The following is a 26,665-nucleotide window of genomic DNA, read 5'->3' as shown; positions in this document are numbered from 1 at the left end:
TGAATCCGGTGCACTAAACCGTTAGCCCGGGACACGCTACTGGGTATTTTTAGAAAAGAATATCTTACACTTGCAATAGCGGTTTCAAAATCCATAACTTCTTGCATCTGTTCACTAGCAGCTGCTGAATCCGCTCCCAAGGCCACTGCTATGTCAATCATGTACTTCATAAAAGCTTCCTTCTCCTGCAATACGATAATAAAAATAGGTATTTATATTTTGCATGTTGTGGCACTGGCGTTTCTGATCAGCAGAGTGTCTCGATCAGTCATGACACTCAATTTGTATCCTTGGGCATAATGCTTTCCAATAGGTCCTGTGTACTTGTTCAAATAAAAGAACCCAGAACACTTCCAGAAACCGGAAGACTAAAGGTTAACCCAGGTGTTTTTGGTTCCCCAAGCAAGCATGGATACTCGTTTACAGGTTTCCTCATCAGGCTTGCAAGCTACAGTGATTGAAGGCAGTGGACACTATTGGTAATTGTCAAAGACTAGCCTTCACAGTTGGTGCATCTCAACATATGCATAAAATAACAAACCTGTGAAAATTTGAGCTCAATCGGTCATCGAACTTGCAAGATAATAATGAAAGAAAAAAACACCCATGTCACACGAAGTTGTGTGCTTTCAGATGCTTGATTTCGAGACCTCAAACTCTAAACGTGAGGTCTCGAAATCAAATTCGTGGAAAATTACTTCTTTCTCGAAAACAACATCACTTCAGAGGGAGCCGTTTCTCACAGTGTTTTATACTATCAACCTCTCCCCATTACTCGTTACCAAGTAAGGTTTTATGCTAGTAATTATTTTGAGTAATTACCAATAGTGTCCACTGCCTTTAAGTTCATTTATGAGGCATCCTTGGTTTCATCTGCATAAAGTTGCACCTTTCTCACTTTGTCAGAGAATCTGACTTATTAAAGGCACTGGACACATTTGGTAATTGTCAAAGACCAGTATTCTTACTTGGTGATATCAACAACAAATCTGACTCAATTGGTCATTTAAGTTGCAAGAGAATAATGAAAGTAAAAACACCCTTGTTGCACAACTTTGTGTGCATTTAGATGCATAATAAAAGGCTTCCGGCTTGAAGTCTTTTAATATTTGAGTGAGAAATTACCTCTTTCTCAAAAACTACGTAACTTCAGAGGGAGCCGTTTCTCAACAGCTCTCCACTGCTCGATACCAAGTTTTAATGCTAACAATTATTTTGAGTAAATACTAATAGTGTCTAGTGTCTAAGCACACCGAAATCAAGCTCTGAGGTTTCTGATCAGCGGAGTGTCCCGATCTTGGCACTTGTGTCCTTCAGGAAAGAAAACTTTACCCTTATTGCTTCGTCCTTTGAATGACAACAATTTGAATAATTATAAAACACTTACCTTTGTTTTATTGGCATCTAGGTAATATTCAGGGTCTCCAAGGGATAACCAAGGCTGGTCAATCTACATAGCATCAGAAAGTCAAGAAAAAAAAAATTAATTTCATGGATATTGAAGTCCGACTAATAAAGTCGTAATCCCATTGGACTTTCTCTTTTCTGCAGCGACTTTTCTGCAGCATGACAAAAATTCAATCCAATGGGGACCGAGGTTAAGCATGTACAGCCTAGGCAACAAATACGCGCTACTAAGCTCACAGGAACCATCTCTGCCCTCACAGGTACCTATTTACCCCTCTGGGTGGAGATAAGCAGTTATAGTTAAGTGTCTTGCTCAAGGACACAAGTGTCTTGCTCAGGATTCGAACCCACACTCTGCTGAACAGCAACACCAGAGCTTGAGTTTGGTGCTCTTATCCGCTCGGCCATGATACCATCAAGTTCATGTTTGGATACAAATTAAAGAAGCAAAACAATTGGGATGGGGATGGAAAACACCAAAGAAATATCATATTCACTATTAAGACGTTTCTTGTGGTGTTCTTATCATCTGCGCCGATTGTAACCGATAATATTCCTCCACTGCCGTGCTTCCTGGAGATGAGTGTCTTAAGCCTGACAAAGTCATATGAAGTCTCCTGCCAATTGCCACCGGGATTCGAACCAAGGACCGGCCAACCTCCGATGTCAGCCAAGATATCCATAACTGGCTGGGCATCTAATTTGTTGATGGCATCTGGGTGTAAATGTCATAATCAAAGAGTAATAATAATAATTTGTATATATTGCACCAAAGGCACAGCAGCCGATTTCATGAAACGCTAAAATTAATCTTGAGTTATGGCGAGTAACCCATCCTAACTTAAGATGGGTTTAATGCGTCCTACATCTTCAGATACAGAACCTACCTTGTCCTAAATCCTAAGATTAATCCCAAGTTAGGAATAGTTTGGTGAAAGGACAGCAGGAATTGTCAAGGACAGGTTTACTCACTTGGTGTATCCCAACATAATTGCATAAAATAACAAGCTTGTGAAATATTGGACTTGATTTGTCATCAAAGTTGCAAAAGAATGATGAAAGAAAAAAAGAAAAACCTTGTTGTACACATTTGTGTGCTTTCAGGTAGAAATAAAAGGCTTCACCTAAAGTCTTGTAATATTTTAGTGAGAAAATACCCATTTCTCAAAAACTACGTTACTTCAGAGGGAGTCGTCTCTCACAATGTGTTAAATACTATCAACAGCTCTCCGGTGAAAATTACCCTTTTTCTCTAAAAAGTACACTTCTTCAAGATTTGTATTCTAAGGGAATAAAAGGGTAGCGACGAGTTCTTAAACTGCCGTTTAAACCGGCAGTGTCTTAAGTCACTACTCTTTTATTCCCATTCATAAATGCCTTTTTTTTTAAAAGGCGTAATAAAGTAAGAAACTTAGAGCTCTTCCTTGAGCTCTGTACGTGTGTTGCGTTTTTATGACTGAGACAGTTTTCGGACATGCATTCGTGCGCGTAGTATACATCCTCGTACTCAAAAATGACTTAAATGGCGCGATAAGATTGATCACCCCTGTGATTGAGGTTGAGGGCTAACCCGCACAAACGTATCCGAAAACAATCGGTTATAAACAGCTCCAGCTGGTCAGTATCAACCGTTTAAACACCCCTACGTGACAGGCTCTCAACCAATAGAAATAGCTAAACTGTCTGAAGTATTTATGAATAAATACATGTATTATACAGGCCTGAATGCTTCGATTGTTAAAAGGGCAAGGGCACCAAGGCATTTTCTTTTTGGTAAAGGGCACCCTATGAGAAAATTGTAAATTTCTACAGAGCATTGCAAGGGCACCAAGGCAATGACCAGAGGGCATGGAGGCAAACGCCTTCGTTGCCTCCGTAAAGTATCAGCCGTCGATTTCACAAAACTCTTCCTAACTTAAGACTTATCTTAGGACTTAGGACGAGTCCCAACCCTGCACTGTAGCATGCAGACCTTAAGATTAATCCTAAGTTAAGACGAGTTACTCGTCCTAACTCGAGATAAGACGAGTCCTAACTCTTTGTAAAATCGACAGCAGGCCTGTTATATGTTATGGTCTCACCTAAATCCACACAAGACTTGTAGAAATTCCTGACACTGCTGACCGCCTTTGGTTCATTCTTCCCTGGAGCACTTTCAAAGATGGCTAAAGTATGAAACCAGAAACAATGTATGAGATGAATATCGGTCTTTCTTTGACAGTGGTCAAAGGGTTCAAATTATCTGCTTGGCCACTGACCCGAAACCAGTAATTTTAGCAGAGGGCCAACATCTACAAGCCTTTTTGAGGTATGGCGGACACAATGCTACATCACTGTAAAGTTGTGGTAAATTTGTGCGTATTGACCATAGAAACAAAACGTGTGTTATTCAGTGAAGTGCGCATTTTAGGCGACGCGGCGTTTACACGTAAACCTAATGACCACCAACATGGTGAGCGTGGCATCAGTCGCGGCGTGTGACGCGCGCGTATCACGTCCGCCATACCTCAAAAAGGCTTGTTGTTATACCCCGGTAACAAATTGTGAAGTTTGATTGGTTGAGAAGCAATCACGTGGTGTGTTACAAAAACACATGTACCGTGGCTAGGATGCGCGCTACGCGTTATGCGTAGCGCACATCCTGAGCCATGGTACATGTGTACACTTCCTTGATCGTTCCAACCATTGGTTGATTTTCAGCACTTTGTGCGAAACAGCTGCAGTTTCGAGAGAAATGTTTCTTAATTGAACTGTTTGTCTGCTTATTGAACTATGCTTACTTCGCTGTAAATAATGTTTAAAGATGACAACAGAACTTTGAGAAGAGGAATTATAATTTTACCAAGTTATAACAAAACAATTGCGGCACACTATGACGGGGGTCCATGGGTTTTGTTTACCCCGAGGCGATACAGAGGGGGCTATTTGCCCCCTCAAGTGTACACAACACCAAGGACCCCCTCACAGCATGCAACAATTGAATACTGTACCACTGATTGTGTTTTACTTGACCAATGTCCAGTCACTTTAGCAGTGGGCTAATATCTACTGGACCAGATGACCAAAAAAATAAACACTTTAAATGAATGATGGATCTAAAATAACCATTTCTCAGCATGCACATTTTTGAAATTATAACATAACTACTTGTAAGTTTGTCGATTGTGTACCTTTGCATTTAATGCCGACGTCGTCGTCGAGCTTGCCAAATGCCGACACGGAGGTCTCATCTTCGCCGATGATATGCTTGGTTTTCCAACCCCCGCACGAGTACTCGTAGAAATTCTCACATGGATCCACGCTTCTATTCATATTACTGAGATAAACCGCAGCTGTGATTAATGAAAACAAAAACAGTCACTAATTTTGAAGTTTTACAGTTTCAAACAGTTTGTGGCGTGTCAGAATATAATATTTTATTGAAGTCTTATATAGGGCACGTTTCTACCAACAAGGTACTCAAGGCACTAGGTTATTGAAGTTATGAATTCTGAGACCCAAGTTTGTAGCATCGTATAAGGGCTTACAAGGTGCTATGGCGCATACAGCAGCCACAGCCACGAACACCGGGGCCAACCCCTTCTCTTTTCGATAAGTGCACTGGGTTCTTTTACGTGCGTTACACAATACACGGGACAAACCATTATATGTTCCATCCAAAGAACGAAGCAATGGTTAAGTGTCTCATGACTGGGACGTGAACCCACACTCTGCTGATCAGCAACACCATAGTTTGAATTCAGTACTCTCGGTGCGGTCACGACACTTCCACTATGGCTGAGCAGTCTAGTTCACCAGACCCAATCCCTGGGCCCAATTTCATAGCGCTGCTTAGCGGCCAATTTTGTGCTTACTGTGCAATTTCTGTTTCATAGCGCTGCTAACCGTAAGCACACGAAAAGGCATGCTAACCTTCCGGTGCTTACCGCACGAAAAATAAATGACGTCACAATAGAAATCCGCGGTAAACACGTAATAAAATGGCCTCCCAATTTTTCTGCTAACCTGTGAACTTCGCTAAGGCTTAAGCAAATTTTTCTGCTACAGTAAGCACGCAAATTTGCTTACCGTTAAGCAGCGCTATGAAACTGGGCCCTGGTGTTTTCAGCGGCAGAGTGTGGGTTTGAATCCCTGTCATAACACTTGAGGCAGGCACTAAACCACAACTTCTTTGTAAAAACAAGTTGGGAAGGTAGTGCATTCTGCTCTACCAGCCAGGCTCCTAGCGGATGATACCCATGCCTACATCCTTACTGACGGTAAAGAGGGTGACAAAGACTGAGGGTAACCCTGTTTCAGCCCCAGGAGTAGGTGAGAACATGTCCCTGGTGACATCTGATTTTGGTTGACAGCCCAAATCAGTTAAGTGTAGCCCCCCACCTTGACCGCTAAGCAGGCCTTGTGATGTTAGGCAAGTTTTCAAAAACAAAAACATTAAACAAATCTGGGCTCATTTGTACGTTTTACTGATTTAATTCATAAAAAGAAATCTGGGTTTATACACGTTTTCAAGATCAAATTCAGCAAACAAATAATTCAGTTTCATTGGTTAAAATGCATTCCAAGTCTGTATCAATTATTCGAAGTATGAACTACATGCAGTGTTAAATAAGAAGCTCACCCGATTGCACACATCGCTCTGTTGAACAAACGGAGTTGCATGATTTGCTGTCCAAAATGAAGTGTACTGGAAAAGACAAAAAGCACAATTCAAATTCAAATTAAAGGCACTGGACACTAATTGTTAACTGATGATACCCAAGCCTACATCTGTATGGACTGTGAAAGGGGTAACCCTGTTTCAGCCCTAGGAGTAGGTGGCAACGGCCTCTGGAAAAAATAATTGTGGCCCCACACCTGTAAGTGGCCTTGTGTGTCTGGCGAATTGCATATAATGTAACAAACAAAAAACAAAAAACAAAAATTACTCAAAAATTACTTTAAAAAAATTAATGGAGAGCTGTTGATAGTACATTGTGAGAAACAGCTCCCTCTGAAGTTTTTGAGAAAGAAGTAATTTTCCACTTAAATATTTTAATTTGATTTTGAGACCTCAGGATTAGATTTTGAGGTCCCGAAATCAAGCATCTAAAAGCACACAAATTCGTGTGACAAGGGTGCTTATTCTTCCATTATTATCTCGCAACTTCTGACGACCATTTGAGTTTAAATTTTCACAGGTTTGTTATTTTATGCATATGTTGAGATACACCAAGTGAGAAGACTAGTCTGTGACAATATTCTCAAATGTGTCCAGGTGCCTTTAATGTAACGTGAGTCACAGTGGAATATCCAAGAGTTGTGAAAGGATTAAAAGAGTGGTGAAAAGTCTAGAGGTAGTTCGAATCCTATTTTTTAGCAGCGGGTACCGCAATTTCAGTGGTCTAGTTGGTACGATACTGCGCTAGAATTTAAAAAAAGGTCTTGGGTTCGAATCCCAATGAGCAACATCCCTATGATTTTACTACACAGAGCTCAGGAAAGTACCGAGCATGCAGTGCTTACACACATTGGTGTACACAGGGTAAAACCAAAATTAATATTCTTCAATGCAAATTTCCATCTATTAAATTGTTCAGAATGTTTATTAATTGAATAGGAACTTTACATCTTAAAGGATGTTGCCTTGGATCGGTCAAGTTAGTCTATAAAAAGCGTTTGAAACCGTATGTTATGAAATGCATATGGTTAGAAAGATGTTTTAAAAGTAGAATACAATGATCCACACAAAGTTGCCCCGAAATTGCGTGGTTTTCCTTTTCTTTTGCAAACTAACACGGTAAAATTTGACTCCCAAAAATGGCCGACCGTGTTTGTCGACGAGGTAAAAGGAAATCCACGCAATTTCGAGTGATACTTGTGTGGATCATTAAATTCTACTTTTTAAAAAATCTTTCTAATCATTTGCATTTTATAACAAACACTTTTCAACGACCGATCCAAGGCAACGTGTTCCTTTAAAGGCACTGAACATATTTGGTATTTGTCAAAGACCAGTGTTCTCACTTAGTGTATCCCATCATAAGCATAAAATAACAAGCCTGTGAAAATTTGGGCTCAATTGGTCATCACATTTGCGAGAAAATGATGAAAGAAAAACACCCTTGTTGGACGAATTTGTGTGCTTTCAGATAGGAATAAAAGACTTCTATAGCTAGAAGTCTTTTATTATTTTAGTGAGAAATTACCTCTTTCTCAAAAACTATGTTACTTCAGAGGGAGTCGTTTCCCACAACAGCTCTCCAATGCTCGTTACCAAGTCAGTTTTTAAGTTAACATTGGTTTTGAGTAATTACCAAACGTGTACCTTCCCTTTAATACTTACTTAAGAGTCCTAAGAGACAGACTATGATGCAAAACAGTACTGAAATAATGCCCAGGAAGATTTTACTGTGTTTGCTTTGCCGTACATACACATCTTCCATAACAAGCTCTTCCTTATCTCCCATTGCCATCTTGCATTACTGACTTGAGAATCTTGAGATTGCCACCTGGTATCAAAGACAGTTCATTCATAAAAAGTTATTGGTGAAAGGTTAAAGGTTTTTTTTTGGAGGGGGGGGGGTGATGAGGCTGTATACTGACTACTCTTTGATTATGTCTTCGTTGTTTTGGGGTTTTTTTTCAATGATTGTTGTAACAACAAACAGTACTTACCATGTGTGTTTTAAAGGGTCTATGTACTTTTTGTAGGACAAAAAAACACAATGTCCGCAGACTTACATTAAACTTGCAAAGTTTGAAGATAATGAAGGTAGAAAGCTTCCCTGAAAAGATTACCTGCTGAGGTGCTGTATTTTTGGAGAAATGAGTAAAACAATGTCATGGGCAAAAAAAATTGTCTCAGTGATCATGAGACGAAACTTGTTTTAGCATGTAAAAATGTATTTTCATGACATTGTTTTACTCATTTCTCAAAAACTACAGCACCTCAGCAACTAATATTTTAAGGTACGCTTTCTACAGTATCATTATCTTAAAACGGTGCAAATTTAATGTAAATCTGTGGACATTGTGTTTTGTGTTACAAAAAGTACCCAAATCCTTTAAAGCAGTAACTCTTTCTTAATATTTAATAAGGTTTTTCAGAATTAGTAGGATTTGAAACTTTACAGATATGGTGGAGCTGACAAATTGTTCGTGTTTTGTCATGTTTGTGTGATCAATCTATGCAATAACAAACCTGCTTGGGTTGGAACGTCAGGCCATTAACGTTTTGCAATAACCAACCTGTGAAACTTTGGGCTTAATCCGTTGTGTAACGCTTAGAGAGAACAGGAAACTAGTGAAAAACCATGGCATAATTTCTGGCAGTGTAAACACTTTGTCAAAAGTTACCACCTAATGTGAATATCTCAGACTATAGATTCTATAGACTATAGACAGTTCCTGTCTCAAATTGTTCGACTATAGACAGTTCCTGTCTCAAATTGTTCGAGGCAAGCTATTGTATTTTAAGCAACCTCCAGATGTATTATAAGCAAAACCCTGGTACATGTACAGTTGTACCGATGTGCCGTAAACATTTAAAGTCACTTGGAAGTGGTATTTTTTCAAAATAAAGCTTTTGTCACTAATAAGACCAAAAAAAAATAATAATAATCCGGCAATGCCGACCAGGTGTATTGCTGCTGAATGCAGAAAAACACTTTTTGAAATGTACCAACTCACGACTTGGACGTACATGTACTTTGCACGTGTGTTTACTATACGCATTGCAGGCAAAGTCTGCCTCGATTGACGTCACAAAAGGGGTAGGCGGAGTCAGCCCCCAAACAACTTTATATATTTTTTAAACATATAAATCGTGACAAACCATTACTAAAAAAATTGTTTTATTGTTCGTAAGCATATACTCTTATGTTTGAAAGAAAAAAAATTCTATTTCCAGGTGACTTTAAATTCAGAATTGGTATGTTTGTTGCGCTTGCCTCATCTTCCACACAATGTAAAAGCTTGCCCTGCGAACCAGGTAGCAAATGTCTCCATCCTCTAATGGCCTGGCCTCTGAGGAACATAATGCTCCTTGGAGTTTCCAAGACTTGCCAGGGACTATCTTCACTAATTCTAGTCAGCCACTCTGGTGCTGCAAACTCTAGAATATTCTTCACCAAGGATTCCAAGATAGAAAAGCCTTAAAGCCATTGGACCCTTTCGGTACAGAAAAAAAAAAAAAGTTCACAGATTTACAAATAATTTACAGGTTTTACAGAAGGTAGTGGTGAAAGACTTCTCTTGAAATATTAGTCCATGAAATGCTTTACTTTTTGAGAAAACGGTAAAACAATATAAATTCTCGTTAACGAGAATTACGGATTTGTTATAAACACATGTCATGACACGGCAAAACGCGCGAAAACAGGAGTGGGTTTTCCCGTTATTTTCTCCCGACTCCGATGTCCGATTGAGCCTAAATTTCCACAGGTTTGTTATTTTATATAGAAGTTGTGATACACGAAGTGTGGGCCTTGGAAAATACTGTTTACCGAAAGGGTCCAATGGCTTTAAAGGCAGTGGACACTACTGGTAATTACTCAAAATAATTACCATCATAAAACCTTTCTTGATTACGAGTAATGGGGAGAGGTTGATAGTATAAAACATTGTGAGAAACAGCTTCCTCTGAAGTGACGTTGTTTTCGAGAAAGGAGTAATTTTCCACGAACTTGATTTCGAGACTAGAACTTGAGGTCTCGAAATCAACCATCTAAACGCACACAACTTCGTGTGACAAGGGTGTTTTTGCTTTCATTATTATCTCGCAACTTCTACGGCCGATTGAGCTCAAATTTTCACAGGTTTGTTATTTCATGCATACGTTGAGATACACCAAGTGAGAAGACTGGTGTATGACATTTACCAATAGTGTCCACTGTCTTTAACAGAATTTAACATTGCAAAAATTATCATACTTCACAAGAGCGAAATATTCCTAGGAGGCTGCTTGTTTGTTGATTTTTGATACCACATGATAGGTCAGGTAATTTTTGAAAGGGCAACCATTCATTCAGAATCGTGTATGGCATGAATGGGTGTTCCATTTGGATTTACTCACAATGTATGTTCATTGAAGCAAACATTTCTTTCATTTTCTCACTGTACGGTTTGAAAACAACCCATGTCTAATGGGGTTGAAAAGTACATGTACCGGTAAGCATACACACCGACTTAATGACGCACATTGATATACGGGTAAAAAAAACAGAAATGAATAGTTTCCAAATGTAATATCAGGGTGTGCAATACTGGTTTGTGAATCACAGGTCAGAACCCACCAATTATTCCCTGGTGTAAATGGCCTACATGTTGGGCCTGCTTCTTTGCAAGTGGCTGGTACAGAATGTAATAAATAGCTTAGTTTTTAAAGGCAGTGGACACTATTGGTAATTACTCAAAAATAATTATTAGCATAAAACCTTTCTTGGTGACGAGTAATGGGGAGAGGTTGATGGCATAAAACATTGTGAGAAACGGCTCCCTCTGAAGTGCCATGGTTTTCGAGAAAGAAGTAATTTTCCACGAATTTGATTTCGAGACCTCAGATTTAGAACTTGAGGTCTCGAAATCAACCATCTAAACGCACACAACTTCGTGTGACAAGGGTGTTTTTTCTTTCATTATAATCTTGAGATACACCAACTGTGAAGGCTAGTCTTTGACAATTACCAATAGTGTCCACTGCCTTTAAGTATCATACCAAATTTAGTTTGATCCTTCTCCAACAAGGGGTCAGAGCCAAATTTACCGCTAGACCTAAATTACTTAACCAGCTGCACACACTCACTAGAAGGTCTGTGTACTGTAACCCAATGGAGTACAACTTGCTCTTAACTTACAGTCATCCCTAGGCTTGGTTCGTTAAAGGCACTGGGCACTGTTGGTGTTGGCCTAAAAACTTAACTGGTAACGAGCAATGGAGAGCTGATTGATAGTAGAAAACATTGTGAGAAACAGCTTCCATCTGAAGTAACATAGTTTTTGAGAAAAATGTAATTTCTCACCAAAATATTTGACTTGAATTCGAGACCTCAGCTGAGGTGAGGTCTCAAATTCATCCAAGGTATCTGAAAGCACACAACTTGTGCCACAAGGGTGTTTTTCCTTCCATTATCCTCCCGCAAAGAACAACTTGGACGACCAATTGAGCTCAAATTTTCACAGGTTTTTATTTAAATGCATGTTGAGATACACCAAAGTAAGAAGACTGGTCTTTGACAATTACCAAAGGTGTCCACTGCCTTTAAACCAATCCACCGAGTGTTATAGACTTTACAAATAGTAAAACAACCTGGATGTTTTCTTGTTGCGATACGCGGAACACTTGTACAGTCTACACATGTATTGTGAATTAGAAAGGATAGTGTTTGTTGAAACTTTTTAGGCGGCCACCAACACAATTTATATGCCCCTCTGTCTATGACAGAATGAGTTTTCTTTGTATTATTCTTTATTTTAAGCCTTTAGTTTTTAGCCTACCTGTCTACAAAGTTTGATCAACGGAGACTCCATGTTTTGTTTGACAGGTATCTAGAACAGGATAACTTTCCGTATCATCATGCCACCACTTTTTCAGCTCATTGCAGGTAAATCAGATACTATTATTTCATACTGAATGAAAAAGTGGTGGGGTGATACCATAGTGTTATTATAAGAACTAGAGGGCGCACTGGTGATTCTTCTTGCACAAATGCGACGAAACCGTAAGATGACAAGCGCGCCATTCTGTACGCGCGACGAATATGAAATACACATTTGAGGGTTTTTTTATTGAACGCTCACGCGATGCTGTTTGTTCAACTTACAAAATGGCCACACAAACACACGCTGTGAGATGGCTGTTTTGTCAACTTAGAAAATGACCGCCTGCGCGCATACCAGGGCGCATATATAGGCCAGTGCGCCCTCTAGTTCTTATATATTAATCTATGGGTGATACAGAAACTTTTCCAGTAGAACTTTATTACTAAAATTACTTTCAGTCTCTAGGTAGGGTTGTTTACTTTGCGTGGATGATGTAAAAAGATGAGGCTCGCCGCTCTATCTAATAAAAGACTTGGGCCTAGCCCAGGTTGGACTCCTCTGTTGCAGTGGCACTGACTGACGTCCTACCAGGGCTAACCTCGGGCCCAACTTTAGAAATGTCCCACCTGGAAATGTCCAAGCTTGCATAGTTGGGACAGCCAAACTATAGCTGGGACTGGGAGTAGGACGGTGACGTCATTGGTAGAGACTGATGTAGACAAGTTGACCTAACAAATGTCTCTTGGCTTGTATTTTCTTGGTACAACACCATATAAAGTATAAGCTTGTATTGTAAATTGCATATAGACTTGTATAGTAAAATAATTGCAATACTAAAAAATAGCATTATTATGAACGAGATTTGCTTAATAACTATATCGTAGGAGGTCCTGTTTTCGAGGTGTCCCTAAAATCGTGGCAAATCTTTTACCTCTCTGTGCGCGATGTAAACAGTCCCAAGATAAAAATTGTGTGGTTTTATTTGCCAAGCAAAGAGTCTCCTCTCCCTTGACCAAAACTTAGAAACATGTAAGGCTCCACTGGATATTTGCACTTGTAACTGTAAAAAGTTTGGTATTTCAGGCATTTTTACAAGGTACAAAAGTATGTCATAATGTTGAGGCCATATAAAAATATTTGCCCACCGAAAAAGTTTCATCAAACACTATTTAAATTCACAATTCATGATGATCAACTCATGTGACTGAATATTTTACTGAGCATTCTGGAAAAAAAATACAGAGGCTTAAAGAAGCCATGAGCCTTATATCATTTTATAATATTTTTTGAGGTTTTTAACCCTCCGATCAATATTATTAGTTATATTAAAATTTAAACAATCAGCTTGTTGATTCAATTATCACTGTTTATTTATATGCTTTATTATAAATTTTAAGAGAAAAAAGGGGGAAAAATAAATAAAAATCAGATTTGAAAGCCAATGATTATTCACACTTTTTATTAAATTATTTATTTTTGTTATTTTTTGCAAAATACCATGGTAATTTTAAAATTTCATTAAAAAATATTTTGAATAAAACGAAGACAACTGCTGGCTGTAGAGTCAAACACAGAGTCTCAAAGAACACTTGTAGTCACTGTAGATGTTTCTTCCATGTATGGCTTCACCGGGAAACCATGCTTTCTTGTTTGCCGTGATAACAGGAAAAACTCAAAACAAATGGGGCCAGTTGAAGTCATCGAAGATCGGTGTGTAGTGTGAACATTTCAATGTCCATCAAGTTTTAATATATCGTAGGAGGTCCTGTTTTCGAGGTTTCCCTATTATCGTTGCAAATCTTTTACCTCTCTGTGCGCAATGTAAACAGTCCCTAGATAAAAATTGTGTGGTTTTATATGCCAAGCAAAGAGTCTCCTCTTCTTTGACCAAAACTTAGAAACACGTAAGGCTCCACTGGTCATTTGCACTTGTAAATGCAAAAAGTTTGGTATTTTAGGCATTTCTACAAGGTACAAAAATATGTCATAATGTTGAGGCCATATAAAAATATTTGCCCACCGAAAAAGTTTCATCAAACGCTATTTCAATTCACAATTCATGATGATCAAAATCATGTGACAGAATGTTTTGCTGAGCATTCTTGAAAAAAAAATACAGAGGCTTAAAGAACCCATGTGCCTTATATCATTTTCTAATATTTTTGGAGATTTTTATTTTGTAACCCTCGTATCAATACTATTATTTATATCAAAATTTAAACATCAGCTTGTTGATTCAATTATCACTGTTTATGTATATACTTTATTATAAATAGAAAAGAAAAAAAATAGAAACAAAATTAATAGAAATCAGATTTTGAAGCCAGTAACTATTCACTCTTTTTATATTTTTTAATTTTTTTTTATTGTTTGCAAGTTACCATGGTAATTTTAAAAATTTAATAAAAATATATTTTGAATAAAATGAAGGCAACTGCTGGCTATACAGTCATACACAGAATCTCAAGAACACTTGTAGTCACTGTAGATGTTTCTTCCATGTATGGCTTCACCGGGAAACCATGCTTTCTTGTTTGCCGTGAAAACAGGAAAAACTCAAAACAAATGGGGCCAGTTGAAGCATGGAGGAATAATTTCCTCCATGGTTGAAGTCATTGAAGATCGGTGTGTAGTGTAAACATTTCAATGTCCATCAAGTTTTAATATATGTTTGCATACTTCATATTAACAAGAGAAGGTAATTAGGGCATCGGTTGAAATAAATTATCATTATTTTTTCCCCAATTCAAAGAAAAAGGCATAATAGCGTGAAAACTGGTATTTTTTGGTAAGGGGAGGATATCCCCGCACCGCACCGCACCGCACAGTCACTGTGCTGTCATCTACCTAGCGTAGCGTCAGTCTGACATGTCAGCTCAGTGTCCACGTCGTAAAAAAATGACAACTTACAATTTCTTGGAAGGTTTCTTCTGAGTTGTCGTTGATCCTGTCGGTTCGGCCCAATACCCTGGTTGTTTATAACTAGAGCCCCTTCCGAGTTCCCACTGCTGTCAATTAGAAGAAGGGAAGTACTTCGAGGATCGAACACGTCCGCTAGCTGTCATGTCATCGGCACTCAGGTCTAAATATCAAGAAGGGGGGGGGTAGGGGGCGCCCGCTGCTGGCCGGCCATAGACCTTATCGCAAATACCAATGCGCAAGCGCAGACTGTTGAATGAGGTGCATTGTGGGATAGATATGAATCAAATTTTGCTACCAGCTAGACCACAATGCACCTAATTCCAAGCTTTACGCGCGCGCCCCAGTATTTGCGAAAAGGTCTCCTTGACATGCTTGAGTGCACCGCGGTGTGTCATGAGTACTTTTAGGTGGGAGGACTAGTCCCCTGTCTAATCTTATTGTAGGGTTACTTTGGTTGCAAGCATAGAGCTATATATACATGTAGCTCTATGGTTGCAAGTTATGACTGAAGTGAACGTCTGTTATTTTCTCCGTTCAGAATAGCTAGAAGTCAGATTTAACTTTGTTCTTAAATTAGTTTTTTCCGCTTTTCTACTTGTCCGCTACCTGAAAATGAAACTGGACGTTTTCCCTTGTTCTTCTTCGATCCTGCTTGCACGCTACCGTCATCCAACCAGAGAAGCAGTCACTGAAATTTTACAGTCCTCTTTTTGGCGGGCGGACAAAAAAGTGGCTTACTGCCTTTGTTGCTATCAGTAACAAAGCAAATTGAACGATGTTGACTTTTTCTTTGACTCCTGTTTTTGTCACTTGAAAAGTAGTTTTTCTTTCACTGGTGCCGGAAAAGGGCAACATTTATGCGCCCGGAATTCGAATTGGAGAGTAGGGTCATGCTCGACTTTCTCGATCGAGGAGGAAAATTCTACCCGGGTCGTCGAAACACGTCCAAGGGCGCATAAGATTTGCTTAGCACAGCGGAAGTATTGCTTTACAAGGTTAGCAGCAAAATTTACATGAAGTTTACATTGTTGTGATTGGTGACCCACTCAGTTTTTGCCATTGATCTCCATTATACTGAAGTATAATGGAGATCAATGGTTTTTGCTTAGCAAATAAATTGGTCTGTTTTTACATAAAATTGGGTCCCAGAGGTCCGCGCCTGTACTGTATCTCCATCATATATTCACCAAGGAAATGTGTGCTATAGCTATAGAAGGGCTAGCCCATGTGGAGAATTCACCCACAATTGCATTGCCGTTTTAACGATTAATGGTGAACAAAAGGGGGGCACTGTATGAAATAAACGGATTAATTTGTTTTAAAAACCAGAATTAAAATCGCATCCCCGCTGTGGAGGGGAATTATACCGCAAACCAAAAAAATAAATACAGCATGAAAATGGTTACCAATGACCAAGCGAGGGCGCCAGTGTGATGATCGGAACCGGGGGGGTGGGGCTTCATGCATTATGCAGCAGGCAGTCTCTAGTCAGGTTGACCTACTCTCTAAGGTCATGCATTGACAGATTGTGTATCGTGCATTACGTGCAAAATATCAACAACAAAACATCAACCAGTGTGTAGTAGATACAGTAGAATTATTGGGTGTTGGCTTTGTAACCGGTAGCCTAAATCATGAAATAACATAATAGAGAAAGCCTTTCTCTGTGCACAGAGTAGAGAGGTCTGGACACCATATTAATTTTTAAACTGGTTGGAATGAGGTTGGCTTTCTCGACGGATTAGTGTCAAGTTTCACTAGTGATTGATTGAACATCTTGATTTGATGGCGAAAGTCTTCTGCAGTAAGTTTGCAAGAGCCTTGCTCTTCAACGGGGATCATCATGGATTTGTGCGTTTTTCTCGGTGCATTCATCCCCATCATCACAGCGAAGCCTTTGAGATTCCGAGGGAGCCATTTCATCCCGAGATTGGGCGTGAACCCAAACTAACATCAGCGGAACAAGCTGTGGAACTCATCAAAACAGGTGCATAATTAGACTCAGTAACTGGGGCGCTGTATTCCTTTTTCGAAATTTTGACATATTTTTCTGTCATACCGTAGCGTCATTTCCTTGTTGCCCCTAGAATCTTTGCATTAGAAATGTACAATGTCCTCATTAGAGGGGCATTTCATTATAGAGAGAAACCGCCTTTTTTGTGTCTTTTTCATTTAAAGCCAGTGGACACTATTGGTAATTGTCAAAGACTAGCCTTCACAGTTGGTGTATCTCAACATATGCATAAAATAACAAACCTGTAAAAATTTGAGCTCAATCGGTCATCGAAGTTGCGAGATAATGAAAGAAAAATAACCCTTGTCACACGAAGTTGTGTGCGTTTAGATGATTGATTTCGAGACCTCAAGTTCTAAATCTGAGGTCTCAAAATCAAATTCGAGGAAAATGACTTCTTTCTCGAAAACTATGGCACTTCAGAGGGAGCTGTTTCTCACAATGCTCTATACTATCAACCTCTACACATTACTTGTAATCAAGAAAAATTTAATGATAATAATTATTTTGAGTAAATACCAGTAGTGACTGCCTTTAAGAATGTGGGGTCAGCGCTGAATGTAACTATAACAATAACATTTATAGTATCTTTACTTTGACCAAAAAACCTGGAAGATTGGAAGGCCTTGTACTTCCTGTGGATATTACCTTGGTGCCCTTGAAATTATTACACTATAATTAGCAATTTCCTCAAAGGGTGACCTTTTTTGTAATGGTCCAAAAGTCACCCAAAACAGGCACTGGAACTGGCACAATCTACTCTATAAACAAAAAACTGTATCCAACATGGAATTAACCTGTTTAAAGATTCTATGTCAGATTTTTGGCCCCAAACATTACAAAATATATTTTTTTGAGTGAATGGTATTTCAAAGAGTATAGTATTTTACTAAGAGTATTTTACTTTTAATGGTCAGGAACCATGACAAAATTTTAAAACGTTTCTTATAAACTACATAAGAATTGGTCATGTGATATATTGTCGGGATCCCGACAAAAACTAATTTTGAGCACTTTATTTCACTGCTACTAATAATTGGCGGACTTTTTTCGAGCAATGGCTCAAATGAAAGCTTGTAACTTTCTCGACCCCAATCAAAGTACCTATTGAAATAGCATCTTTAAAGAACTTGATAATTTTCTACTTGAAGGGGACCGTGTCTACATTCATGGTGGTGCGGCTACACCCTTGACTCTCGTCGATGCGATGGTGAAGCACGGCAAGAAGGCTTCCCTGAAAAATGTTGAGGTAGTCCATATACACACCGAGGGACCAGGCGATTATATGAAACCAGAATATGAAGGTAGGTGTCACACATGTCCGCCTCCCCCCCTCCCTCTGCCAGAGATGCCAAGTCCAGAGGCCAGCTATGCGTGAGATTTTTCAAAGCTCACCACCTTCCCCCCCCCCCCCCCCCCCCCCCGATTTGGCAATGCATTGTCGTTAATTTTTATTTTGTTCCCGGTCTGGCCCCAATGCGTGAGAAAATGGTTGCTATGCGTGTGAGCGTGAGACAGAGCCCAAATGCGTGAGTCTCACGCCTAATGCGTGAGACTTGGTAGGTCTGCTCTGCTGCTCAGAACCCCCCCCAACCAATTCCATTACCCTAACTCTGTTATATAAGTCCTGAAAATCCATTGTACCAACATTAGACCAAAAGGAGACTGCAACCCATTCAGGATTTTTGAGTTTGTGTACCCACCTTAACCCCCCCCCCCCAGTCCAGCATTTGGAACTTCATGCATGAGAGATAACTCCGCACTCACAAGAAGCAAAGCGCCCTCAACGTGGAGGGTCACGCGGCATCTCACTACTAATATTTTTAGATATAGTACATCGAGAATCTGTAATACCTCCACCCCCTATATTAACAATTTCCCCTGTTATATCTTAATAGTGGTTTTTACTTTCTAGGTATTTTCCGATCTAACTCTATGTTCATTGGGGGCAATGCTCGTCAAGCTGTTGCCGAGGGCCGTGGGGATTTCATTCCGATATTTCTCAGCGAGATCCCTATGTTGTTTCGGCGTCAGGTCTTGCCGTTGGACGTCGCACTAGTTCACGTTAGCATGCCGGATAAGCATGGGTTTTGCTCCATGGGAGTGAGTGTTGACGCTACTCGGTCCGCTACTCAGAATGCTAAGTACATCATCGGTGAGTTTTTTTATTGTTTTACTCTGAGACTTGCTACTCCTCCCCAAGAAATATACCAGAAGGCCTCAAATTAACCCAAGGCACCAGCACCAATAGCCTTGGTGCCCTGTGATTTTGCTGTAGTTTTTTTGTTTTTGTTTTTTTGTTATGCAAGTTGCCAGACACACAAGGCCTGAAGGCCACTTCAAGGTGTGGGCTACGAGGCCCTTGCCACCTACTCCTAGGGCTGAAACAGGGTTACCCCTTTTACAGTCCATACGGATGTAGGCTTGGGTATCATCAGTCCGAAGCCTGGCCGGTAGAGCAGAAAGCACTACCTCCCCAATTTTATGCAGCAAGTGTCACGACCGGGATTCGAACAACTGATCAAACAGCAGAGCTTGCCTTCTGCAAGGTTTCAATACAAATTTACATTTTCTTCATTGAAGTGCCCCTTTTCAGATAAAAATTGCTGTGCCGCATCAAGAGCAAAGTTCAAGGCCTGTGCCAGTTTAAAGGAACAATACAGATTTGGTTTTGCTAGCAAAACAGTTGCTGGCAGTGTAAGCACTTGATGTAATCCACCATAAACATAAACTGACAAACCTGTAGAAGTTCGAGAGCGATTGCCATCTGGGTCACAAGAGAATAATTAAAAACCAATTACAAATTTTGCATTGCATCGAATGCCAAAACAAAAATGAATAAAACGCTCACTGAGCGATAAACTCAAAGTGCAAAATCAGATTATTTATTTCTCATAACAAAAATTGATATGAAATTTCAGACAGAAATATTTCAAGGGATGTTTTCTACTATCATGTTGACAAAATTGTTTGACAGGTCAGTTGAACCCTCACATGCCACGGACACTAGGAGATGGTCTGATTCACGTGTCTCACTTCCACTACGTTGTTGAAGTCAACACTCCACTCTTCAACAAGAAACCACTGAAGATCACCCCCGAGCAGCACATCATTGGTAAAACCATTGCGGACAATCTAGTGGATAATGGAGCCACGTTACAATTGGGTGAGAAGAAGAAGTTTATTTTAAAGGACTATCAATCTGTTTTGAAGGAAGCACAATTATCTGACCGTTGAACCTTACGCATTGAAATCTTAAAAAATGTGCATGTTTATTAGTTTGCCAGATCAAATCTGTATGGTATGAACAATTTTTAGAGTCAGCTGTTTGTGTACTTTTGAACCCGGATGAGAGTTACTGCTGACAAAAATATCTAAAAAGAAAAGGGTAAAAGTTTTAAGAGATATCCTGAAATGAAGGCATTTCCACATTTTCGGAGAACAGTATCTAAAGAGCTAGAGATAGGCCAGGAATTACATGTACTCGGAGGCTTTTCAGAGGCTACGAAGACCATAGCCTCTGTTCCCCTGGTCTTGACGCTCCTTCCAAAGATTTTCCAAGAGTGGAAAGGCCCTTTGCAAAATGAACATTGTTCTGTATAGACCAAAGTGCGTGGCCGATTATCGTGCAGTTTCGTGACGCATGTGTATCTCTCAAGGTAATTGTCTTTAAGTCAAATCTCAGGTAATAGTGCTGACAATTCTTGTCCCTACTCCAGGTATTGGTGAGATTCCAGACGCAACTCTTTCATGTCTCTTGGGGCACAAAGATCTCGGCATCCACTCTGAGATGTTCAGCGATGGTATCCTGCCGTTGATAGCGAATGGAGCAGTCACCAACTCTAAGAAACGAATCCATACAGGCAAGGCGGTTGGTAGCTTTGCCGTCGGGAGCCAGAAGCTGTACGACTTTATGAACGATAACCCAACCTTATGTAAGAACTCATTTTCTGATTATAAGTTATCATAACGCGCCTTTTTCCAAAGGATACAAAGCGCAAATTTTTTACTGCAAGGTGAGTGGGACGAAGTTTGAATTATGAGACCTAATCCTTAGCACCATGTAATGGTTTACAAAGTGCTGTGGCACAATATGCTGCCAATCCAGCCAGGAACACCGGGGCAAACCCCTTCTCTTTTCGATAAGTGCACTGGGTTCTTTTCCATGCGTTACACAACTCATGGGACCAACGGCTTTACGTCCCATCCGAAGGATAAAGCAATCGGTGAAGTGTCTTCCTTAAGGACACACATGTCACGACTGGTGGATTCAAACACACACTCTGCTGATCAGAAACACAAGAGCTTGAATTCAGAGCTCTTAACCGCTCGGCCACAACAATTCCAACAGTAGCGACCCATTTGCACTTCCACGCCTGTAAGCGTCAACTTGTCACTGAGGTCAAGTGGTTAGACTGCAGGGCTTGCAATCACAAGGACTTGCAAAGATGAATCCAGCCAAGCTGACCGCTGTCCACAATGACTATTTGAATCACAATTTATTGATTTGTGCAATTACATGTAAACATTAAAATAATGTTTGAGAAAGCACCAACTCGGGAAACCCACGTACAATCAAGTAGGGTCTGAAAAACCAATCCACATGCGAGGCTTTAGTCCGAGGTGGGAGTCGAACTGGTGTCCATAAAGGTAATATAATAATAACCAGTTTTTTATATAGCATTTCAAACATCCGAAGGGCTTCTCAAAGCGCTTCACACATACCTACCACTCGTCACTGGGCCTTACAGCCATTCATTCCTTAAACCATCTCAGCTCCCTGGGGAGTATACAGCCTGTGCAACATTAATATGCCCTACTCAGGGACACAAGTGTCACGACCGGGATTTGAACCCACACTCTGCTGAACAGAAGCACCAGAGCTTCAGATGGCGGGGCTCTTCTCCACTCGGCCACAACACTTTAGGTAGAAGACAGTGCAAAGTATGACTATGAAGCCAACCTGAGCTTTTCTTTCTTCTTTTTTTAGTAATGATGGACGTAGCGCATGTAAACAATACAACAGTTATATCTCAGAATCCCAGAGTCACAGCAATCAACTCATGCATTGAGGTCGACTTGACTGGCCAGGTTGTTTCCGACTCCATCGGCACTAAAATGTTTTCAGGTAAATTATTATTACTGGTTTATTGTAAAAACATCTGCTTGTCGCAGTCCAGAGACTGAATTAAAATACAGATTTACATAGGTCATCTATAGTAGTATGGACATGGTGATGGATGTGTCTAGCTTCGACCATTTCATTTTTTCATTTGTTAATTTCACAGATAAATATGCAAAGTACAAAAATAAAAAACGATAAAGGAAATATACACGTAGGAGAGAAAACAAAAGAGTAGCACTTCTAATAAACAGAAGAGCATACCTATATAAACACATTATCTTCAAGTACGCGCTAATCCTCCAATCAGATTCGCAGAATGGAGTGGTGATAAAAACCTATATTGCACGGCTAATATCACTACCATGCGTATTGTGTGTTCTATGTCACGCGCCAAGTTTGCTTAAAAATAAATACTTATCACGTGCGCGCTCTTGGAAATACGGAAAATATAGCGTGTCTGCTTCCCATATATATCCAACTCGGCCTTCGGCCTCATTGGATATGGGACGCAGAAGCGCTATATTTTTCCGTATTCCACTCGCGCTTGTGTGATAACTTATATTATACATGTATACACGTACAAAGGACAAACACTATAGATCACTTATCAGATCAGCAAGGGTGAATGAATAATAATATTACAAGAAAAGCCAACCGTCGTCATGAATTAAGAGTAATTTTTAAATGGGAAAGATTTAAATAATGGTTTGAAAGTTATGAAAATTATTTAATTTTCATTCTTACTTGAGTGTAGGACTTAACCAATGGAATGTTGTGTGTCTTTGTTGTCCTGGTCTTTGTTAGTCTTGTGCTTTGTGCTTTGTCTGTATTAACTCTATTTTATATGTATTGGATCTTTTCTTTGTATGGGCACTCCCTAACACAAGCTGTGCTTACTTGGTTGTTGCTCCCATTTCCTGCATTTTGTGTATCACTTTGTAACATTTTTTTTTTGTGATGAGGAGTTTGGAAATAAATGTTGTACTGAACTGAACTGAACGTCTGCAATCAATTTCTTAACAGGTGTTGGTGGACAGGTGGATTTCATTCGGGGGGCATCGTTAGGATATGATGGACTAGGTAAACCAATACTGGCTCTTCAATCAACTACAAAGCGAGGGGAGAGTAAAATAACGCCGTTTATCAAAACAGGTTAGTCTCCTTCGAAAACTCTTTCCATGTAAAGTCTTCTGTCAGAGTGAATCCAAAGTTTCTGAATCGTAATAATAACAGATGAGAAAATAGAATTAGCTGTTGCAAACAACTTACCAACCAAACGGACCAAGGGTATAAATGCAAAAAATAGTTAATGGCCTGACGTTTCGACCCTAGCAGAGTCTTTCTCGAAGGCTAAATGACAACGCAACAAACATGAATAGGTAACTAAGTGAAACATAAGCATGTTTCACTTAGTAATTACCTGGGACATCTGGGATTTGTATACAAAATAAACAGAGGGTGAAATTGGTTGTTAAAAGAGATGGAAGGAAGCCTCTTTTCTCAGTTTAATGGGGAGCGAGTTCCATAGGGAAGGACCAGACCGAGAGAAAGAACGGTTTCCTCGGGAGTGATGTGAGAGGGGCACTCAAAGATTTGTTTTTATGTGACCACTTTATTTTAATAGGCCTATAAACCTTTTTTCAATGAATTGATGGGTTGAACAAAGAATTGACTAGAGTGGGATTCGAACCAACGACCTCCGGACGAATGTGCCAGCGCTCTACCAACTGAGCTGAGCTATCCAGGCCTATGTTGGCAGTGTCCCTATTTTGTCAATACCTTTGTTCAGGGGTGCCAGTCAGAAGCCATACAACTGTTAACTGCTATGTAGCCCACATCACAGCCAAATTACTATACAACCTAGGGCAGCGGCAGCCAGGGGATCACCTTCAAGGGGACGCGACTTTTTGTTTCAGATATCAATATATCAAGGGAAACTGACTGGGTAAATGAAAGGTTGTTAGTTCGAATCCCACTCTAGTCAATTCGACTTTGTTCAACCCCAATTGTGTTTATTATCATACAGGTGGTGGGGTGGTAACAACTCGAGCTCACGTCCATTACATTGTGACAGAGTACGGCATTGCTTATCTCTTTGGGAAGTCCCTCCGTCAGAGGGCACATGCCTTGATCAACATCGCACATCCGGACGTCCGAGAGACTCTTGAGAAAGCTGCCTTTGAGAGGCTCAATTGTATGCCATCACCTTAGAGACCCACTTGAAGCAGATGGTCTACAGAGTATATTATAAGTTATCACACAAGCGCGAGTGGAATAGGGAAAAAATATAGCGCTTCTGCGTCCCATATCCATCTCGGCCTTTGGCCTCGTTGACACGCTATGTTTTCCGTATTTCCACGAGCGCGCGTGTGATAGCGTATTTATCTTCAAGCAAACTTGGCGCGTGACATAGAACACGCATGGTAGTGATATTAGCCGTGCAATATAGGTTTTTATCACCACTCCATTCTGCCAATCTGATTGGAGGATTAGCGCGTACTTAAAGATAAAATTTATTAGCCTTGTCCAAGGCTCTTTACGCAATGAGCACCGACCTGCTCTAAAACTCCAGGCAAACCATGTCTGCACTAGTTGCGATAACGTAACCCTCCTCCCGACGGCCGCCAGGCCGGAGGGTTACGAGATTATTTTGATCGGCAATTAATGACAATCTGGTTCAACACGTATAATTTCGACAGCTAGTAGTCACCAGATTTGCCCCATTTTTACCACTTTCAAAAATCATGAAACTTAATTCTCAATCAATGTTTAATGAACACTCAAGTCAAAACACCTTTGAAAAAATATTTTTAAAGAAAAAGAAAAACTTACCAGATCCCGGAGTGATTTCCCAGGTTTATTTATTTTGAACTTGTCGCATCGCTTTGCAAACGCTTTATTTAGGCACAACGCCTGCATTGGCAAAGCTGGCATAAAAACTCCTGGATCTATGGCCGACAGGACTGACATTACGATTCCACACCGAACATCAATGATACTGTCCCAATGTTGACTAGTCGGAGATTTTTGGGTCTGGGAACCAGACTACCTTGGACAAATCTAATCTTTTATTTGTATTTTACATACCTGTAGGGACACGTTAGATCACTTTGTGTTATGGGCATTATTAGACTTGGAATCTACAGAATTGTACGACAAGCACAAAAGTAAGACAAACTTTGTTATCGTTCCGCAAGACTTGTTCAAGAATTATACTATTTATTTGTTTATATGCAGTGAACAATATGCCTACGTGTTTAAAAATACAGCATAGACTTGGTTATGTACAGCAGCTTTATAAAAGATGTAAGTAAAATACAGCATAGACTTGGTATGTACATCAGCTTTATAAAAGATGCAAGTGTAAAGTTTCATTAAAAATAAAGACCCGACTATTTGAAATCAAACCTTGTCTTGGTCACATTAAATCACATAAAACTAATATTATGTTCAGCCATAATATGGTCAGCCATTACACGGTAAAAAATGTATACAAAATGAGTTCAGTAAAAAATGTATACAAAATGAGTTCAGTAAAAAATGTATACAAAATGAGTTCAGTAAAAAAGTAAACAAAAGTTTACAAAATGTATATCACTTTCCAGTTGTCTGTGATTAGTGCTGCTTAATGGGGCTTAAGGCATTACATAGCGAGGTATCAATGCGTTATTTGGTTTGCGCTAACACTATGTGTATAACTAATTGCTTAGATTATGTCGTTTCAAAAATTTGTCTTGCAAAAATATTCTACTAATTATTCTATTCTGCAGTACTATAATACATAGTAACGGCATAATCTACCCAGCAAGTGCATGTAAACACATGCTGTGACCACATACATGTACCACAAGCTTGTTATTCCATGTAAATTATATCAGGCCCGATACTTCACAGAGGCAACAGAGGCGATTGGTGCCCTTGCCTCTTAAAAACGAAGCATACACGCCCGGTATATGATGATTCGCACAGGCCTTAAGTACAGTATGGTCTTGCACAGGCCTTAAGTACAGACTGGTCTTTGACAGTTACTATGTTGGCCGCGTACTTTATGTTCACAATCAACACTTCTACGCTTGATATTTTGATCAGACTAAAACTTCAATATTTTAATCTAGACCAACCAAAACTCTTTCAAGACTTGTTGATTGATTTGAAAACAATCTCTGTAAAGGTACTGGTATCAGGCGTCGTAGCCTAGTTCTGACCTGATGGACCTTGGTTCAAATCCCACGTCGAACCAAAGCCTCGCATGTGGAATATGTTTTACAGTCCCTTCCTAACTACAGTCAACCCTGGTTAACAAAGAGCATTGTTATATAGAAACACTCTATCAGGCGTCGTAGCCTAGTTCTGACCTGATGGACCTTGGTTCGAATCCCACGTCGGACCAAAGCCTCACATGTGGAATATGTTTTACAGTCCCTTCCTAACTACAGTCAACCCTGGTTAACAAAGAGCATTGTTATATAGAAACACTCTGCTTATAAAGAGTACATTCTGAAGTCCTGAATCTCTGTGTCTGCTTTAGTCTTTGAATGGCACTTTTGTCCAAGTACTTGCGAATCTTACCTATATTCCTGATGTGATATAATGATAAACGAACAATGTTGTTGATGTGTGGCTGAAGTGTCATCGATGAATCAAAAATAACCCCCAAGTTGCCGTGTGATAAAGGC

The 26,665-nt window shown here is 39.8% G+C and overlaps 2 protein-coding genes across 2 annotated transcripts in view; one reads left to right on the top strand and one right to left on the bottom strand.

The window, feature by feature from the left end:
* The window catches only part of LOC139950870 (neprilysin-1-like), a 37,302-nt gene extending 22,302 nt beyond the window's left edge, over positions 1–15,000 (bottom strand). The window contains exons 1-8 of the mRNA XM_071949706.1: positions 14,839–15,000; positions 7,733–7,898; positions 6,029–6,094; positions 4,578–4,739; positions 3,489–3,572; positions 1,905–2,122; positions 1,388–1,450; positions 69–185 (exon numbers count right to left, since the gene is read on the bottom strand). Of these exons, the coding sequence (XP_071805807.1) occupies positions 69–185; positions 1,388–1,450; positions 1,905–2,122; positions 3,489–3,572; positions 4,578–4,739; positions 6,029–6,094; positions 7,733–7,862 (840 nt within the window). The 5' untranslated portion in view covers positions 7,863–7,898; positions 14,839–15,000. The remainder of the gene's footprint in view (positions 1–68; positions 186–1,387; positions 1,451–1,904; positions 2,123–3,488; positions 3,573–4,577; positions 4,740–6,028; positions 6,095–7,732; positions 7,899–14,838) is intronic.
* A 1,353-nt stretch (positions 15,001–16,353) lies between these two features.
* Positions 16,354–25,396, top strand: LOC139950868 (succinyl-CoA:acetate/propanoyl-CoA:succinate CoA transferase-like). The gene is made up of 8 exons (XM_071949704.1): positions 16,354–16,837; positions 18,016–18,168; positions 18,780–19,019; positions 19,842–20,030; positions 20,584–20,799; positions 21,855–21,992; positions 23,013–23,141; positions 24,016–25,396. Exons 1-8 carry the CDS (start codon positions 16,636–16,638, stop codon positions 24,198–24,200), a joined length of 1,452 nt encoding a protein of 483 aa, XP_071805805.1. The 5' UTR covers positions 16,354–16,635; the 3' UTR covers positions 24,201–25,396.
* Positions 25,397–26,665: the final 1,269 nt, after the last annotated feature.

Source organism: Asterias amurensis, chromosome 18 (genome assembly GCF_032118995.1).
Source record: "Asterias amurensis chromosome 18, ASM3211899v1".
NCBI classification, from domain to species: Eukaryota; Metazoa; Echinodermata; class Asteroidea; order Forcipulatida; family Asteriidae; genus Asterias; species Asterias amurensis.
Note: the sequence above shows the minus strand (reverse complement) of the source record. Positions and strands in the feature narration are given on the sequence as shown.